The sequence below is a fragment of the Abramis brama genome, assembly GCF_963993115.1.
Source record: "Abramis brama genome assembly, chromosome: 2".
In the NCBI taxonomy this organism is placed as follows: Eukaryota; Metazoa; Chordata; class Actinopteri; order Cypriniformes; family Leuciscidae; genus Abramis; species Abramis brama.
The window spans coordinates 68,423,453-68,442,984 of NC_139964.1; the positions used below are offsets into that span (position 1 = coordinate 68,423,453).

A 19,532-nucleotide genomic window follows, 5' to 3' on the forward strand; every position below is an offset into this window, starting at 1 on the left:
GAAAGAAACTCGAATGTAGCTTTTCATCCATCCAGCCCTAGATGAGGGTCTCACCGCCTCGTCCTGCATCTGCCGATCTCTCTCGAGCGTCTCGCTCTCCTGTGTGAGCCGTTGAAGAGACTCCAGGAGCCGATCCCGTTCCTCAGTCACAGAGATCATCCGGTCCATCTGATCCACGTCTCCGATCCTCTCAGAGATCACTCGGTCTCTCTCGGCACACACAGACTGGAGCTCTGACCTCAGCTGGGCCACCTGAACCAAGGGAACACTTATTAGAATCAGAGAGGCCGCTGTCGGACAGAAACCTCATGTGTGACCCTGGACCACAGAAGCAGTCACAAGGGTCACACTTTCGCTTTCCCGCGATGGAAAGGTGTTCGTACCGTCTGGTCTCTCTCCTGCGTCAGCGAGGTGATGCTGGCCTTCATCATCTCCATCTCACATGTGTTCTCAGAGAGTTTAGACTCCATGAGCGTCCGCTGAGACTCCAGCTCTTGTAACTCGTTCTGAAGACCTTTGACCTTCTCAAGAGCTCCTCTCAGCTCTTCTTGATTTTCAATCGTCTGCATTTGAAAAAGGAAATGTATAATTAGTGCTGGGCGGTCTACCGGTTCATACCAAATACCGATGATCATTTTTGTTATGATATGAATTTAATATTTAACATATTTTAAATGTTTCTATGTTATTTTCAATAGAATCTCTCTTAATTTTTCCTGATAAAGCAGCGTTTCTGAGCCGTTACCGGAGAAACAGCCTTGCAAACCTGTGTTAACCCATTTAAGCCCACCGGCAACTATAGTTGCCGCAATGCATAGTTGTCATTTTCCTTTTGTAAGTATTTTTCTAGATGTTGTCCATGTTTTATTTCTCAATGACATGCAAGCAAACAACCAAATAAAGGATTTCAAGAAAAGAAAAAAAGGTATTCACTTCCTCCCGGTCACATGATGCTGTCAACTTCCGAGCCCTAATTCTAGGAAGCATGGCGAAGGCAAAACCTCCAAAAGAAAGGTCATTTTCATGTTACTAATAAGCATTTTTTGTTTACATATACATATATATATCTACATAATCATGAAGGTCTCTAGAATCATCCAAACAAAACAAATCTTACAAGAGATCTATAGTTTTTTGTATACTTAGTCAAAAGTCCAAGCAGCAACTATAGTTGCCGGTGGGCAAATGCCTTGTAAGTACATATATCATGGGAAAATGGGGTATACTGTGTTAATAGGTTAATAATCAAGGTTGTTGTAGAAAATAAATAAGTAGTAAATACTAACTTTCATTCATGGGGATAACATGGATAATTTGACAAGGTTTAGTGTAAGATTTTTGGAAAATGCAGTTTTAAAAGTAAAAAAAAAAAAAAACGAAAAAAACAACAACACTTTACCCAGTAGGCCATCTACTGCAGAGCTCTTAACGTACTAAAAGTTTCAAACTAAAAGACTTCTTTTCACAAGTTTTTCCAGGTAGATTCATATCTACATAATGAAATCACAATTATAACAATAAAAGTTACTTTGTCAAAGTTTAGCAGTTTTTGTACTGAAAAAAGTTTTTCAATAATGTTACATTATGATTAGAATCAAACCTGATCAGGATATTACAAAGTGAAAAGTTGAAGTTTTTAGAGTTTATCATTTATTTCAAACATCTGTTTTTCATATAATTCTACAAATTTAAAGTGTGCCAATTAATTTCAAATTCATTTGATTCTAATCATAATATAACAGAATTTTTTTTTTTTTTCAGTACAAAAAGTGCCTAAACTTTGACAAAAAGTAACTTTTATTATTATAATTGTGATTTCATAATATGTAGATCTGAATACAACTGGAAAAACTTGTGAAAAGATGTCTTTCAGTTAGTCAAATAGCAAATCGTTCTGCAGCCATCTACTGGTTAAAGTGATAATTTGTTACTTTTAAAACGGCATTTTCCAAAAGATGGGCAAAAATCTTACACTAAACCATGTCAAATTATCCATGTTATGAAAGTTAGAAATGTGGGTCAAAAAGCCCCTGAACAGCGCACAATGGTTAAGGCAAATGGATTTGTTGTTTGTTGTGTTTTCATATTCAAGAGATTATAAGCTAGATGCAGTTTTTTGGGTTTACATCAAATGTTCTTCGACTTTTATACATAATAAATGTGTTTATGAATAAAGATTGATCTGTTGAAAGCAGTTATTTTGAGATAAATGCCAAATGTTCTCCTCCTATTCATATTTTACATTGAGGGGGTGCATACAACATATTTGCCCACCGGCAACTATAGTTGCCGCACATTCAAATATGATTTTCAAGAAAAAAAGAAAAAAAAACCTGGGGAAAATAAATGCAGAACATGTTCACATAGGTCACTATTAACACGATTATATGCATGAAACCATTCAGAAAAATCTGGGCACAAATGGGTTAATACTAGTGTGAGATTCTTCTACAATATTCACTCATGACAGTAAAATAAGGCGTTATAAGTCAATCTACTGCAGTATTTCCTCTCAATCAGTAGAAATGTGGTTCACACACAGTCATGCTTGAAAAAATTAAATAAAAATTATATATATAGATAGTCAAATAACATGAAACCGGTATAATTGTGAAAAATACAGTGATCTGGATTTGTGGTCCTACCGCCCAGCACTAGCGTACATGAAATAAGGTCTTCGAAAGTCAGAAATGCAAAAAGAGCCCAAGTTAGAGAGAAGTCACAGCATCCGGATCAGTAGCAGAGAGTTCATGACCCTCATTACATCAGAACGGACCAATGGCGTCCAGTGCACGTTCTCCTACTCATAAACAAGGACACTCATGTATTTCACTGCGCATTTACACTACGGTTTAAAAGTTTGGGGCAAATCCAGGTTTATTTAATTTTTACAATTAAAGCTTTTATTCAGCAAAGACGCATTAAATTGATCAAATGTGACATTTATAACGTTACAAAAGATTCCATTTCAAATAAATAAACTTTCTATCCATCAAAGAATCCTGAAAAATAAAATCTATGATGGTTTCCACAGAAATATGAACTGTTTTCAACACTGATAATAATCATAAATGTTTCTTGAGCATCAAATCATCATATTAGAGTGATTTCTGAAGGATCATGTGACACTGAAGACTGGAGTAATGATGCTGAAAATTCAGCTTTGATCACAGGAATAAATTACACTTTACTATATATTCACATAGAAAACAGTCATTTTAAATTGTAATATTTCACAGTTTTCATCTTCCTTTTAAAAACAGCGGCTCAACATTATTTAATCTCACCATTTCCACATTCTCCTGTAGATCAGACTTCAGCTGGCTCTTCTCCGCGTTCACAGTCTCCAGCTCCTCTTTCAGCTGCTGCATCTGTCACACACAAATCATATTCTCATAAAGATCACGATAATCAGTGTCTAATGCGCTCAAATCAAGAGTGTGTGAAGGTTCAGATCACCTGCTGGACGAGTTCATCATGATGTGAGTCAATCTTTGGGCCGCTGCGTTCCTGCTGAACCTGCATGAGCTGACACACACACACACACACACACACACACACACACACACACACACCTTTAAAGAGGACCTATTATGCTTTACATTTATGCTTTTCGTGATCATGAAGAAGCTCCAGTTCTTCTCTATGAGTGTCAGTGTTTCTGAACTCCTGAAACGCCTCCATTGTAGTCTTGAGTTTCTTCCGGGAACGAACACGTCACAATATTCCTCATAATAATTCATGCGCAGAATAAAGGGGCGGGGCCTGGTTGAGTTAGTAGTGTGTTAAACTGGCAGTTATGGTAAGGGGCGGGACATTTCCCAAACACACTCAAAGTGCTCAAACCAATCACAACACACTGCTCCAGCCGACCAATCAGAGCACAGTGTGCTTTTCAGGAGGAGGGGCTTCATAGAGACAGGAAGTAAACAGAGCGTTACTGACAGACTGGGAAGAGAGGAGCCGCAACAATGGAGAATATGAGGAGAATAATCAACATTCAAGCAGGAAAACCTGTTCTAGTAGAGCCTGAAACAACAAGACTTTGTAAAAACATAATAGGTCCTCTTTAACATATATTAATATAATATGAGCAGAATTCAGTATTTACCATCCCATTGCTGTCCTCGAGGTCGCTCTTGAGCTGGTCCCTCTCGTCTCTCAGGGCCTGTAGGATCTCCTGCATCTGCTCTCGCTCTTCAGTCTGAGAGATGATGGTGCGTCGCAGGTTCTCCATCTCATCCGGCTCACTCTGAACTCGCTCCATCTTCTCCGACAGAAGCACGTCTCTCTCGCCGCACACACACTCCAGCTCTGAGCTCAACTGCAGCGACTGACAGGATAAAACAGTGTTAAACACTCCGTCTGGTGGTTGGTGGGAGTGTGTGTCGTGTAAAGTGCGCGCACCTTCTGCGTGGCCTCCTCTAGTGCCGCCAGCAGTGTGTGTTTCTCCGTCTGGATGTTCTGGAGTCGTTCTGAGGTCTCTGTGAGCTGTCGGGTCAGTTCTGCTTCCTTCAGCTGAGCCTCCACCAGATCGCTCTCCATCTTCAGCAGCGGATCCGCAGACTCAGACGTCTGATCCTCTTCTGCTTTCACACTGGACTGAGCGGATCTCAGAGCGTCTCGCTCCGCTCTCACAGAACACAGCTCTTCTGACAGAACACACACCTGGGAAACAGCACGTTTATTCACATGCGTCACGCACAGCTAGGGACGTCTATATTCATTTCATGTATAAATAATCCTATAGAGTTTCAGATCTCCACCTGTTCAGACGTCTCCTGAAGTTCCAACGTCAGCTGGTTCCTCTCCTCTAATAAAGTCTCAAGCTCTTTCTTCAGTGTCTGGATCTGTAGAACATGTCTCAACATCAGATTAACCCACACAAACTCTAAAGTCAAGTCTCCTTTATACAGCGCTTTTTACAACACAGTGTTTCACAGCAGCTTTACAGAGATAACAGGAAAATAATGCAACAGAGTTTGTTTCTAGAAGAAAATAGCGTCACAGTCCAGCTGAAGTCAGTTCAGTGATGGTTCATTTCTGTTGTAGAAAAGTTATTAATTTAGTTCATTTATATATATCGCCGCTCTGGAGAAAACCGTGATGTCATCGTCCAGCTCAGTTCAGTTCTCATATAATGGTGTCAGTGCAGGAGATCAATAATATTGATGAATATTAAATCAAATGTCCCCAACTAAGCAAGCCAGAAACTCACATCGTGTCGAACAGAAGTCAGTCACAAACCTGCTGAAGCGGAGCGTTGATCTCCTCGCTGGAATCATGTGGTTCTGGATTCAAACGCTGTTGCTGTTCCTGTAACTCGGACTGAACCTGCAGCATCTACAACAGAACACCTATATTTACTGTCCGCACTTCAGGTCAGAGGCTAACGGTGTTTCATTGGCTCTGTACAATGACAATAAGTTTGAATCTGAATCCACTTCCATTCAACTTGCATTACAGATATTTCAACAGCATCTACAGTGCTATTCCTCGTGGCCTTGTGTGAAACGTGACCTGGAGATCGACCCTTTTAATGAACTCCTCTTCCTACACGTGTTAGCTGTAGCGTAGCTGAGTGACGCTAACTCTCTCACCATCTCAGTCTTCTCTTCCAGAAGTGTCTTCATCTGCTGTAGGCTCTCCTGAAGCTGGTCTCTCTCCTCCGTCATAGACGTGAGATCTGCTGTCATCTTCTCCATCAGCTCAGACGGCTCACGATGGTCAGATCTCTCAGACAGCAGTCGCTCTTCTTCTGTCAGCTGCTTCATCTGCAAACACACACACACGACACGCTTCAACACTAGATCAGGTGTGTGTGGATACTTAGGTGTGTGGATTTTAGGAAAATTAACTTTTTAATATCAAGCACGTCCTGCATTAGACAGCATATTTACGACACTCACATTTAACTGATTTGGATGTTAAAGTCTAGACTTTCAGGGAATAATGAAATCACATTGCCGTGAAGAAGAGGAAGGAAATACAAATCATTGGGAAACAGAACGCAGCTCAATAAACGTTTCATCTCCATTATCTTCTTTTCATAATCACTGGAAGCCAAAGATTTAAAAAAAAAAAATGACTGAAATCTCAAGAGCTGTAATGTACAAGTACCGGATGATCTTGGCTCCTCTGGTCCTGATGTTGGCCGAGTGTCTGAACTCTCTGTGACCTCAGACTGTGTATTTCTCCCTGCAGGTCCTTCACCTTCTCCTGAGTATCCCTCAGTTCTGCTTGAGTCTCAATCATCTGCAGACAATAAAGCAGAGGGTTTAACCCTTAGGCGACCTCACGGACATTTGTGCCTTTTTCAGTTTTGTTGTTTTGATCATTTTGCCTGTATTAATGCCAACTGCATGAATTTTGGCACAGGCGTGTATATCTATTGGAATTTTACCATTTCATCCCAATTTCCTTTAAAAAAAAAAAAAATTCTTTTGCACTAGGTACAAAAATAGTTCCTCTCAGGACCTGTTGAACTGATTTCCCCATTGAAAGGGCCATTTAACTATAAAATGATGCAATTTTTGTAAATAGGCTTTCATTCTGTTGGCAAGGCTTCAATATTTACATTTTTACTATTCTATTCCAGATGTGCCATTTTTTCAGGTTGGCCTATAAAGCAAATCCTCACTTTATTCCTGTTTTCTGCTTATGCACATAATAGAGCGAATTGGATAGATTATGCAGCTACAATTGTGTGTTTGTGTTGGTATGGATGTCAGTGTGGTTTGTATGTGTGTAATGAACATTGTGTGTGTGTGTGTTATTTGAGCGAGAAAAACTAATTTGGAGTTTTGCTGAATCTAATGGGGAAATCTGGCACTACGCCTAAACAATCTTACAGAAAGCTCATTTTTTGAGTTAAACCTCAAATTTGAAAACTTCTTTAGACTTAAGATTTTCTAGCAGTTTTAGAGTTCAACATGTTATGATGTACATCTATACCTTTTTTGGTTTCACTTTTTTTTTTACTTCAACACTAATCTGCCACGGGTCTTTAAAATGAGACCCAATTTAAGTCTGTGCCCTCAAGCTTAACATTTTTATGACAGTCTTTTGACAGACATTCTTGTCCACTATGGACCTGTGTGTAACTTTTAAATTGATGCACAGGGGTTGTTGTTGTCTGTTGCCGAGCGAGATCATCATGTGACCTGGCGGCAGTCGTGTGGACTCACCATCTCCACGTTTTCCCCCATGTCGCTCTTGAGCTGGTCCCTCTCGTCTCTCAGGGCCTGTAGGATCTCCTGCATCTGCTCTCGCTCTTCAGTCTGAGAGATGATGGTGCGTCGCAGGTTCTCCATCTCATCCGGCTCACTCTGAACTCGCTCCATCTTCTCCGACAGAAGCACGTCTCTCTCGCCGCACACACACTCCAGCTCTGAGCTCAACTGCAGCGACTGACAGGATAAAACAGTGTTAAACACTCCGTCTGGTGGTTGGTGGGAGTGTGTGTGTCGTGTAAAGTGCGCGCACCTTCTGCGTGGCCTCCTCTAGTGCCGCCAGCAGTGTGTGTTTCTCCGTCTGGATGTTCTGGAGTCGTTCTGAGGTCTCTGTGAGCTGTCGGGTCAGTTCTGCTTCCTTCAGCTGAGCCTCCACCAGATCGCTCTCCATCTTCAGCAGCGGATCCGCAGACTCAGACGTCTGATCCTCTTCTGCTTTCACACTGGACTGAGCGGATCTCAGAGCGTCTCGCTCCGCTCTCACAGAACACAGCTCTTCTGACAGAACACACACCTGGGAATGAACCATAATGGAGGAGGTTTAGACATGTAGATGCAAAAACAAGCTAAGAAACCATGAGCCGGTTTCTCTAACCTGTCTCTGTAACTCCTCCACTTTAACAGAGAGCGTCTCGAACTCCTCAGTCTTGCTCTGCAGACATCGCTCCCTCTCGAGACTCTGATCGAGATCCTTACGCAAGTCACACACCGTTTTCTCCAACACGAGATTATCGGTCAGATCTGTGAAGGACGGAAAAAGGAGGGTGAACAAACATAACAAATGACTTAAATGAACATTACATGAATGTAAACACTGCATGTACCAGTGTGTTAAATCTTAAAGGAATAGGTCCTCAAATGAATCCTCTGTAATCATTTAATCTCCATGTCATTTAAAACCTGTATGACTTTCATTCATCTTCAGAAAACAAATTATTTTAATTTTAAAATTGTGTTATTTTTTGTCTATTGAAATTCAGATCAGCATGTTCAAGCCTCATACAAGTAACCCATATGAATGTGAGCAGTTTAATCCAAGTCTTCTGATGCACAAATATGATGCACATGAAGCGCCACAGTTTAGCTTCTGTTCACCATATTTGATAAGCATGCTGATCATTATTAACATGAATAAAAGCCCAAGTTAAATGTATTCATCAAATAAAGTGATTGCGTCTCTTCAGAAGAAATGAATTAAACCTCTTCATCCTCATGGATTATTTTTGACAATATCTTTATGTGCCTTCGGAAGCGTGGAAAGTTTCAATGGATGGACAAAAATATGAGAGATTATTAAAATAAAATAAAAATCTACATTTGTTTTGAAGATAAATGAAAGTCTTATGGGTTTATATCCCTGTGAGGTTAGTTCAATTTGCCTTAAACATTCGCCTTCAACTGAATGAACGTAGGCAGTAAATGCAGTCAGTTTTGAGTCACACAGTCCCTCTTGCATGTCCTTTAGCGGTTCTGCACCTACTTTTCGGCACTTTCCCGTCCAGCAGAGCCGTCAGTTTGGTGTTCTCATCGAAGGCTCCCATTAGCTCTTTCTGAAGATCTGTTTGCATCTTCTTGAAGCGAGATTTCTCCAGCTCCAGCTTGTCCTGAAGCGTCTTCACCACAGCCTCCATCTTCTCATAGTCTGTGGTCAGGGTCACCTGAGAGAAGTCACATGACTCACATTAAACACGCCTCATAACTAGGGGTGTAACGAGACCCTCGTCACGATTCGATACATATCCTGATACTGAACTCACGATACCATATTATTGTGATACTCCAAGACACATGATAAAAGGTTAATCATTATTTTACTGTTGATTATATATTGTCATTATCCACGATACATAGTTGCATTTTTGTATTGCGATATATTGAGACACAATATAATGTTACACCCCTACTCATAACACACACACAGCTCTACTCACGTCTCTCTCTTTGAGGCAGATGTTCTCGCTGCGCAGGAAGGCCCACTCCTTCTTCGTCTCCAAACTGAGAGTCTCTGCATCATCTAGAGAGCGCCTCAGACACGTCACTTCATGCACTAGATCCTTGTCGCTCTGCAGATTGCAATACAGCATGAATGAATAAGAGATGCATAATAGAGCATTTGTAGCCACAGGAAAGCAGAGTTAGCGTTTCCCAGAAAGCATGATTGCGCGTCTATATGCAGATATTTAGATCTTTGATTTCCCTGGTTCCCTGTTTTTCTGAACAAATTTGACTAGTTTAAGAAGAAAAACCTAGTTTGTAGGGCTGCACAATCTGGCCTATATTTTATGATTATAAGGCTATAAAATAATAAATCATCATCAAATTAAAACATATTGCTGTACAAAACTATTTAAGTGAAACCATATTTTTTAAGTGACTTTTAGAAAGTTTCAAAACTCATTAGCTGCTCATGTGTTAATGAACAGTAATATTCACTTAATTAAATCGCAGTCTGTGATTTGATGATTACAATAAGCCACATGTAGATTTAGGTTTTATTGATTAATCACACAGCCCTAGCCGACACTCGTCAACGTATAGTGTGTAAGAATTGTGCAAAATATTGTGTTAATAAATACTGTGTAAACAATCAATCAAAGCTCCCATTGAAAACCCTCATCAGACGACCACTAACTAATAGTTCAGCGACTCGTGACGTACAAATCTCTGAAGCTCGGTGCTCAGGTCGGTCTTCTTCTGAAGCTCGGATGACATCATCGCCAGATCAGCCTGTGGAGAACAGAGTTCATATGGACATTCACACGCGTTTGGTCTTCGAAAGCAAATGAAAGAGAGAGTGAATGTGAGCAGACCTTCAGCTGCTGGATCATTTCCTCAGATCGCTTTAGATCCTGCTTCAGTCTGGAGTTCTCAGACTCTAGTTCTCTCTGTGTGGAGACAGAACATGTCAACGAGATCATGACCGCTGTACGCTGGGGTGTAACGAGACCCTCGTGTCACGATTCGACACACATCACGATACGATGATATTGCGATACTCCAAGACACATGATAAAAGGTTAACAATTTTTTTTTACTGTTGATTAAAATGCTAAATTTGATATTACATTGTGTGTGTAAATGAATATTCTTGGACTTGGTGCTGAAACTCAGAGCACAGGACAACAGAGAAACCAGAACAACAATATTCATGATTCTGAAGCTGAAAATACAGAATTGTTCTAGATGAATATGCTTGATCTGTCACTGACTAGATATATTTAAAATAATGTAGGACACTTTTACTGGTAACATCAGACATTTAGCATTATCAGGCCCACAAATATTCCCACATTACATTTATTATACATTCAATTACAATATATAATGTAGTACTGACACTAAAACTACTTCATGTGAACCATACACAACATATATTGTCACTATCCACGATACATATTAATGCATTTTTGTAGTGTGATATATTGTGACACCGTGATAAAGCTTTGACGTGACGCTCTGATCACCTCGTACTCTCTCTTGCTCTCCTCCTCTAGTTTCTCGAACTCGTCTGCATCTCTCCTCTCCTCGATGTCCTTCTGCAGGGCGTCTCTGTCTTTCTGAAGCGAGTCCTTCGCTGCCTTCACACTCTCCAGGTCTTTGGTCAGCTGATCGAGCGTGTGTTTGACCAGGTCTCGCTCAGCTATAACAGCATCCTTTACAAAATAAATAAAAAGATGATGTTTATTTATTAGCAGGGTTCAAACATGGCATCAGAACCCTATCATATGATAAGGGCTGGGAATCGAACACTTGGTCAGGAATCGGATACTCATTATAAAATTAATTTTGATTCCTCTGTGAGCATTTCAATATGACTTTAAACAATTCAGAAGTGAGACGACGTGAGGCGTGTGTAACTACAGTATATTGAGCAGCTCTTAAAGTGACAGTAGCCTAATATTCCTGCAGCCGTCTCTATAATAACACTCAAACAACAGAAGACAGAGTAAATTCACTCGTTCTAGACTGAATAACTTTATATTTGTAATATTTTTATAAAGTTTTAATAAATTATTTTACATTTGATTCATTTCTGTACCCGAATAAATTTAATCGTATCTTTGTTCAGTTGAATCTTCCCGTTGCGATTGCTAATTTTTTTTTTTTTAGTATTTACTTGTCTTTCATAATGCTTTACATTTATAGGCCCATTAGTTCGGCTATAGTTGTTGTTCTATGGTATTTTTAAACCACAAGCAAACATTTCTTGTGTAATTGTTCTTTAGCCTGATGATTTTTGTTCATGATACTCAGCTAAATTAAATGTTTTGCAATAAGACTTAGAATAAATGTGAATGATATCCAAGTTTTGTTTTCTTATTGGAATTGAAATTAGGGAATCGATAAGAATCGGAATTGTTCAAATTCAAACTATACCCAACCCACCATATGATGCATTTCCAAAGGAAAAAGAACATTCAACAAGACAAATAAAAAAAAATAAAAAAAAGGAATTGCATGATGTTTACTCACTTTCTCAAACCCAACAGTCTCACAGAGCTGAATGGCCTCTTCCAGATCTCTCTTCAGCTGAACACACACACAAAACACATTTTAACCAATAATAAAGAGAAAACATCACTGCAGAAGGGGATACGCATTAGACTTGCTACGATAGTCTGTGTTTAGAAGCAACACCAGTTACATCACTTGCCCACCGCGGCACCGAATTGGCACTAATTTGAAAGTGAAACTAAAATGCACACGGGTGCGGAGTGAGCAGAGCAGAGCGAACGTTTTCAGTTCATTCCTATGGAAAAACACTTGCTCTGCTCCGCATCATTACGGAACGCCCGTGCGGACGCGCGCATTTTACTTTTGCTTTCAAATTAGCGATTTAAAACCCTCCATCGGTGATAACCGGTGGGAAAATATCCTCACCGTCACATCCCTAATACGCATAAAACAGAAGTGCATTGTGGGGACTAGAGCTCGGGTTGTACCTGAGAGCGCAGGAGGGCTTCTGAAGGCTTCTCCAGCTCTGCCAGCTTCAGCTCCAGTGCGACGCTCTTCTCCTCGGCTCTCCGTCTCTCCTGAACCTGCGTCTCCAGTCGACTCCGCAGCTCCTCCAGCTCAGAGAGGGCCTGCTCCTGTTCAGATGGCGTGGATCGAGCCTCCAGCTTGTTCTTCAGCTCAGACACCTCCAGCTGGAGCTCAGCGCTCATCTCCTCTGCTCTGCGTTTGCTCTGAGTCTCGGCGTCCAGCTGACGCTCCAGAGACGCCACCTTCAGCGCCAGCTCGTTCGCCCGGGGAGAGTCGAGGAAATGACTCCTGAACACAGAGGAGAAATGATAGAAACATGCATTTATGCTGCAGAAGAGCATGTGAGCACTGCTGCTAGAGCTGACCCTTACATCGAGTTGGCTTATCGTGATTATGAAAACTTTTAGCAGTAAACAAAACTAGGCAAACAACTCAAGCCGATTTAAACGCCCCATTAGAGAGTAAAAGCAGTGTTGATATTGAAGATGCGTCCTCACCCCTCCGAGGAGCTGTGGGCCGTGATGCTGCTCGTCTCCATGTCAGGTTCATCCAAGGCAGTGAAGTCAAAGCGGCTGTCGAAATAATCCATATCTGGACACAAAACAACAACTGAGCAAACGCCTCATGAACCTTTATCTGGTGATGGACACAAAAATCTTCACACAATGTTCAATCTATTGGCTTGACTGGAATTCAGCAATCAGTGCTGCGTTTTTAATGCGAGCTAAAAAAAATATTATTTTAAATGAGCCTGTCTTAAGATGGACCAGTTGGTTTGCGTTGCCGTCATATGCTTAATTACAACAATTAATTTGATATAAGGCAAAAAAAAAAAAAGATCTTTTAAGACAAGAGGGATTTAAGAAGTTGAAGGTTATCCTAACTTTAAGTAGTAATTTATTGTTCAACTTGTATATTTAAAAGGACAAAGTTTTGAATTACTCAGATTGAGGAAAACTGTCAAAAATGCCCAAAAAGATGAAGTTTTATACAAGAAAGACTAAAAGAAATCAAACATTTATGATGATTTAAGAACATTCTTTTGAATAATTAATAAGTAAGTCTTCAGTCCCTGGTGTGGCACTGACAATATTAAGGTTTTTCGGCCAAGCCGTCATTCTGAACATGACATTTACGTGCTTCACAGCGACTGCAGAATAATCTTCAAATGCAAGTAACTTTAAGTGTTGAGACTCGTACCCTCTCCCTCTTCAGGCAGAGAGCAGTCGGCTCTTCTCTTCTTGATGTACGGCTCAGCGAAGCTCATGTCAGTGGAGCCGAGATCTTCCTCCAGCAGATGCGCAGATCTCAGCAGCTTCCCAGCCCACGTCACTCTCCGCTTGGGAACCTGTGCGTTTAAATCCAACAATCAGATCCACGGCCTTCACGAACACTGAGGAGTTACGATTAGGGTTGGGAATTTAAATTAAAATTACAATTTTGATTCCTCTTATCGATTCCTTTATGAGCATTTCAATATGACTTTAAACGCGGGACGACTCTGCGCCGCGCACAGAAAAAGTGATTTTAAACTATTCAAGCAACTCTTAAAGTGACAGCAGCCTAATATTCCTGCTGCCGTCTCTGTAACACTAATCAAACAACAGAAGACAGAAAATTCACTGGTTCTTGACTGAATAACATTTGTAACTTTTTTTATGCATATTTTATTTAAAAAGTGCAGTGTTGGCTATATATTGTTTTTCTATGGTATTTTTAAACCATGCAAACGTTCCTTGTGTAAGTGTTCTTCAGCCTGTTGATTTTTGTTCATGATATTAAGCTACAATTAATTGTTTTGCAATAAGACTAAATGTGAATGATATCCAAGTGTGTTTTTTGCCTTGTTGGAATCGGAATCGAAACAGGAATCGTTAATTCAAACGATACCCAACCCTCGTTACGACTGGTGAAATGGGTTACCTTCGGGATCAGGGCGACGTTTGAGGCAGTAACTAGCAGCTTGGTCAAGTTCTTGATTCGGTCCTGCTGATCTCTCTGGAGCTGGTCTTTCTCCTGCAGAAGCTGACACAGTGACTCTCGCTCGGTTTCAGTCGTTTGAGTGACAGAGGACACCTGTGAGAGGAGATGGGAAAGAGATCGTGTGATGGGTCGTGTTATTACCGGACGACTGTCAAACCTGTGATGTACATGCTCACATTAATACGCATGTGCACGCCGTCTCCGTTTTCACAGATTCATGCTTGTGAAGTTTACACAGAGATAATGTTTTTTTGCACCTTGGAACCAGTTTTAAAGTTTGTGTTCTCGAGCTCCAAACTCTGTTGTCGTGCAGATGAACGGCCAGAACACAGTAAAAAAAAATAATAATTCAGTTTTCTGTTAGAACGGTGCCGTGTTAGTGGCCCAGGGGTCCTATCTTGCACCCAGCGCAATTGACTTTGTACACGACGCATGAATCATTCCTATTCTGCACCCGACGCACAGCGGACTCTTCCCTCCACAGACGCACGTCAGTAAATTAGGGAATGAACTTGCGCTCCCGGGGGCGGTTCAGCGAAAAGAGGCGTGATCCGGCACAAACGTTCCCTGGTGCTATTTTGCAGTTTCAGAAAACAATTCCGCCACTGACCAGGAGAAACCTCGTCTAAAGTCAGCGGCGCGTTATTCAGATGCTGTTTTAAGGGCGCATGCTTGGCCATAATGTAGCGTGAGCACAACACACACACACTTTGCTTCTCTCATCTACACAGACGCAGCAGTTCACATTTTTGCAAATCATACATTATTACAAGGAAAAATATTCCACACGAGGGAAATCATTGTTGTGTCCATGAAGATGTGAAATAATAGGCATAAATCTAGCTTACACATTTACCCAAATTATCATACGCCTGTTTAACCGAAGCTAATCTGGGTGTGTTTCTCCATCCCCAATGTCACTTCTCTGTGTTTTACGGCCCTGACGAGAACGTCGGTCTCCTCGGCTATGAACCGCTCCTGGCGTGCGTCTGGCAAATCCGCCGTTATAATAGCAATCCGCCATGGAACAAGCGCGCCTGCTCTTAAAGGGAATGTGAGATGTCGCTCTGATTGGTTTATTTCACGTTACGCCCCAAACCACACCTATGAGTAATGAAGAGACTTCAGACCAACACATTTTAGATTTGCGTCGGGCGCAAGAGTCATTTATCCCGCCGGTATAATAGCAACAGCGCCGAGATCCGCCCACAAAGTTACTTGCGTTTCAGATCGTTACAATAGGGCCCACTAAGTTAATAACTAATGATCTTTACAACGGAAGTGAATCAATCAAAACTAACTTTATCTGGACAATAACTTTATTCTAGAGCTGCTGTAAAGCCTGAACAATCTCTGTTACTGTAATCTCCTGTTATCACTGTAAAGCTGCTGTGAAACACTCTATATTGTTAAAGCGCTGTATAAATGAAGGAGACTCGACTTACCTCTTGCAGACGGCGTCTAAGATCAACAATCTCGTTGCGGTATCTCTTCAAGAGCGCGCCTTCATCAGAGACCTCCGTGACGTGAGGGTCGTTCTTCATGCGCTTCGCTGCACTGGCAAACTTTAAACCGCAGTAAAAGCACAGATGAGTTAAGCACATCTCCCCGTACCAGAGCAGACAGCAGTGAAGAAGCGTACGGTCCTCGTACCTGTAAAGTGCTGACGGTCTCGTCCACAGTGGCTGGCGTGATGGTGCAAATAATCACAGTTTTTGCATTTCCACCCAAAGAGTTCTGCAGGATTCGGGTCAGTTTACTGTCTCTGTAATTCACGAAGCCCCTTTTGGATGGAACGGAAACCAGACATTACTGTTTGCTACGGTTTGCCACCAAAAACAGGGTGAAAGTCACGAAATAACTCACTTCTGACTCTCGTCGGATAACTTCTTAATGACTTGACCCAGGATGAACAAACTGCGGTTTATGTTGCACCCTTCTTTCAGCCGGGCTCCTGAAACAAGAGAGAGCTTTTAACACACAAATTCATTAAATCAATAGTTATATTTTAAGCTTTTCCTAAATGGCTCAAACATTGGCTGTATAGACCCCTTTTGCGCCGACGTCACAGCGTTAGCTGGAGGCAAAACAAACGGAAAACTGGAGGCGGCCAATACAAACCAGCACAGATTCGGCTACATAATAAGGAGCTTAAAATATTATTATTGTTATTAAATGTCATCTTGTTGTGTTGTTGGGTGCAAGAATCGACGGAGTACAGGCTCCAATTTGAAATTTTATCGCATAATGTTTCCTAAATTATTGTGATTATTTGTGAATCATCTATGATTGTATACATTGTTTTGATTGATTGTGACTAGACTTTTTGAAGAACCTGGTAAGAAAGTGTAATCAAATACAGTTCAAAAATGAATATGCCGTATCTGGAATTTTTATTTCTAGAAAATATTCACATCATTAAAATTGCACCGTAATGTCACTTTAACGTTACATGGTCGTCTTCTGTCTGGCCGTGGCGCTGGCGAGGCAGAACTGCGGATCGTAGGCTAACGTTACCACACAAGTCTTGTACGTAACCATTTAGTACAGTTATAGGCATCTAAATATGTATATGCCCTCAGTTTCTCTTTACCCTCGGTTTCTCTATCGGGTCGGTGTAGAGGTCAGGCCACTCAACTGGAGCGTTGACGTTAATCCTGTCAGATCATCCATCATTGACTGAGCGTGTACGGGTCCGCCAATCTGGGATGTCCGTTAAAATTAACTTTTGCAAATAACAATCGCGGTCCTGGACGGTGAGTGACCTTGCACATTAAGATAAAATTGGATTTTCTCCAGTCATTGTTAAAAAACAAGCTAACAAAACTTGCACACTAGCGTTAGTGAAGCGGCCAGAGGGATCGTTCTGCCTCCAGCTAAGCTCCGCCCACACAAATACATCATGTTTACCAACTGAAAACGGGTCTATATGCTCATTTGTGACCAGGAACAGTTCTATGCCACTAACCGGCTGTGAAAATACTAGATTTTATGCTTTGAAAATATAAATTTGGATATTTATTTAGGAATTATACAAAAAATATATTTGTCAAGGTTTAGTTTTTTTAATGTTTTTTTAAATCATTGAAGCATAATTTTTGCAATAATGCTTACAGCCATTGACTCGCACTCATTTCACTCACTGTCTGTGTAAAAGTGTGTGTGTGCGCGTACATGTGAGTGAGTGTGTGTCTGTGTGCGAGTGTGTGTGTGTGTGTGTGTTAATCTTTTGCACTCAATGTTTTTTTTAATGACTATTTGTGCCAGGTTCAAAACACACAATATTTCTGACTGTTACGTCACACCACACCTTGCATCCCGACCAATCACCACTTGCACTCATTACCGGCGTGTGTGATGTCATCAAGAAGGCGGAACTAGCGACTGACTTCCAGAAAGAAGAGCGTACACAAACGATGGCTACCGAAGCGGCGTGTTTTGTACTGGCTGTCTTGTCAGAAATAAGAAGTAAATAAATAAGTTTCGAGGAGATTTGACAACTATACGCCTGCGTTGATGATGTTTCCTCGAGGGACTGCCATGACGGAGACGCTTCAGCAACCGGTGAGAGCTGGAAACGGCTTTAACTAGCAAATCATATTCTCCTTCGCTATAGAGAAAACTTGGATAGACAATCACAGAGACGTATACATAACCAAATGTGCTTGATTTATAATCTCCATTGTTTGAAAGCTGTGTAGGGAAGAGCTTCTGTGCTCCTATTGGTCACAGATGTGACAGAACCAGTCATGGAGGACCAGGAAAAATTCCACCATGACACACTATATGAGACAAAATGATCGGTTCTTGCATCTCGACAGTCATTGTCGTTTGCGAATCATTACGACTCTACGACCTTGAAATCGGGCTCAAATCAGGTAGTTTGCCCATTTAATTCCAAAACAAACAACAGACTAAAAGAAGAAACGGTAAAACACAGTCATTACCCTCAGCTCCCGTCTGACTCGCCCGTTCAGCGCCAGCAAGATCCACCAAGTTCTACAGAAACGGGAAACAACACACTGACTAAACGTAATAAACGTTGCTCGTCCGAATGCCGTCAGTGAATGAAGTCACACAGAAGGGTGGTGTGTGTGTTGAACTCACCAGATGTGACACAATGATGGCTCCATCAGCGTTTTCCCCCGACGCCGGATCGCTTCGGTCACGGCTCTCCAGGATCTGACAGAGAACACAAACCAGAGGAACTTACACAGTCCAAATAAACCAGACTCCAAACACACTCCAGTTCACCTCGCCTCTTACCATGCGGAAAATGGTGTGAGAGCGGCTGCTGCGCTGGTTCATTTTAGTTTTCCCATAATGCCGGTTTTCTGTGTGAATGAAGTGAGGATCAGATAAGCACCGCAGTACAGCAGAATAAAGAACGAGCGAGTGATTCAATGAGAGCAGCTTTACTTTCTCCTTTGGTGATCCAGGACAGGGCTTGTTCCGGAGACATCACCAGCTCTTCGGTCAGATCAGCCACGTACACGTTTTTCTGTGGACAGTCAGAGGGTTAGAGGGATCGTTCACTCAAACATTTAAAGTGGCCCATGGTTTACTCGCCCTGAAGCCGTCCTAGGTGTATATGACATTGAATACAATCGGAGTTATATTAAAAATGTCCTGGTTCTTCCAAGCTTTAGAAGTCCATACAAGTGCATCTGTCCATCATAAAAGTTCATTTATACATGATAAAAGTTCATCCATCCATCATAAACGAGCTCCACACGGCTGCAGGGGGGGTTAATAAAAGCTTAAATCGATGCGTATGGCCGTCTGTCGGAAGCCAGTGATTATGGTTTATAGTTTTAAATATGGGTATTTTCCTAACACAAACGCATGGCTTCACTTCAGAAGGCCTTTATTAACCCCCCGGAGCCTGTGGAGTTCGTTTATCATGGACAGATCATAGACTGTAAAAAATATGGACAAAGTGTCTGTGACGTCACCATAGACTTTCTGAAGAACGGTTTTGAAGCCGTTTATGGGGGGTATGGGCGGCGCCATCTTGGAAAATCTTGGGAAATCCTAACCCCGCCCACCTTCTGGCCAATCCATATATGGGTCAGATCTGGCATTAATATATTTACACTGCATTTACAATTGCATAAATAAAGCTATGAGATCGTTAAATATGAACTGATTTCTTGACATATGAATGTCAAGTGACATGAATTTTAATGTTCTAATTAAAGGGTACCTTAAATGTGAAACTAAAACTGCCAGTAGGAGGAGGCAAGTCACTGTCTTAATAAGGGAGTTGAGGGAGTCATTCATTCGACCGATTTGTTCAAACGGCTGATTCATTCGGGAAAGAAGCAAGTGGTT

The 19,532-nt window shown here is 41.3% G+C and overlaps 1 protein-coding gene across 1 annotated transcript in view; it reads right to left on the bottom strand.

Annotated features, from left to right (window-relative positions):
* cenpe (centromere protein E) overlaps positions 1–19,532 on the bottom strand; it is a 46,232-nt gene that overhangs the window by 22,395 nt on the left and 4,305 nt on the right. The window contains exons 6-35 of the mRNA XM_084107307.1: positions 18,618–18,699; positions 18,465–18,532; positions 18,306–18,380; positions 18,146–18,197; positions 16,065–16,152; positions 15,852–15,981; positions 15,644–15,763; positions 14,139–14,291; positions 13,416–13,563; positions 12,713–12,806; positions 12,176–12,503; positions 11,706–11,762; positions 10,697–10,885; positions 10,043–10,117; positions 9,891–9,959; positions 9,164–9,295; positions 8,713–8,890; positions 7,828–7,973; positions 7,486–7,746; positions 7,188–7,409; positions 6,121–6,255; positions 5,601–5,774; positions 5,248–5,343; positions 4,767–4,850; positions 4,408–4,668; positions 4,112–4,333; positions 3,460–3,528; positions 3,288–3,371; positions 384–563; positions 55–252 (exon numbers count right to left, since the gene is read on the bottom strand). Coding sequence (XP_083963433.1) covers positions 55–252; positions 384–563; positions 3,288–3,371; positions 3,460–3,528; positions 4,112–4,333; positions 4,408–4,668; positions 4,767–4,850; positions 5,248–5,343; positions 5,601–5,774; positions 6,121–6,255; positions 7,188–7,409; positions 7,486–7,746; positions 7,828–7,973; positions 8,713–8,890; positions 9,164–9,295; positions 9,891–9,959; positions 10,043–10,117; positions 10,697–10,885; positions 11,706–11,762; positions 12,176–12,503; positions 12,713–12,806; positions 13,416–13,563; positions 14,139–14,291; positions 15,644–15,763; positions 15,852–15,981; positions 16,065–16,152; positions 18,146–18,197; positions 18,306–18,380; positions 18,465–18,532; positions 18,618–18,699 — 4,170 coding nt within the window. The remainder of the gene's footprint in view (positions 1–54; positions 253–383; positions 564–3,287; positions 3,372–3,459; positions 3,529–4,111; positions 4,334–4,407; positions 4,669–4,766; positions 4,851–5,247; positions 5,344–5,600; positions 5,775–6,120; positions 6,256–7,187; positions 7,410–7,485; positions 7,747–7,827; positions 7,974–8,712; positions 8,891–9,163; positions 9,296–9,890; positions 9,960–10,042; positions 10,118–10,696; positions 10,886–11,705; positions 11,763–12,175; positions 12,504–12,712; positions 12,807–13,415; positions 13,564–14,138; positions 14,292–15,643; positions 15,764–15,851; positions 15,982–16,064; positions 16,153–18,145; positions 18,198–18,305; positions 18,381–18,464; positions 18,533–18,617; positions 18,700–19,532) is intronic.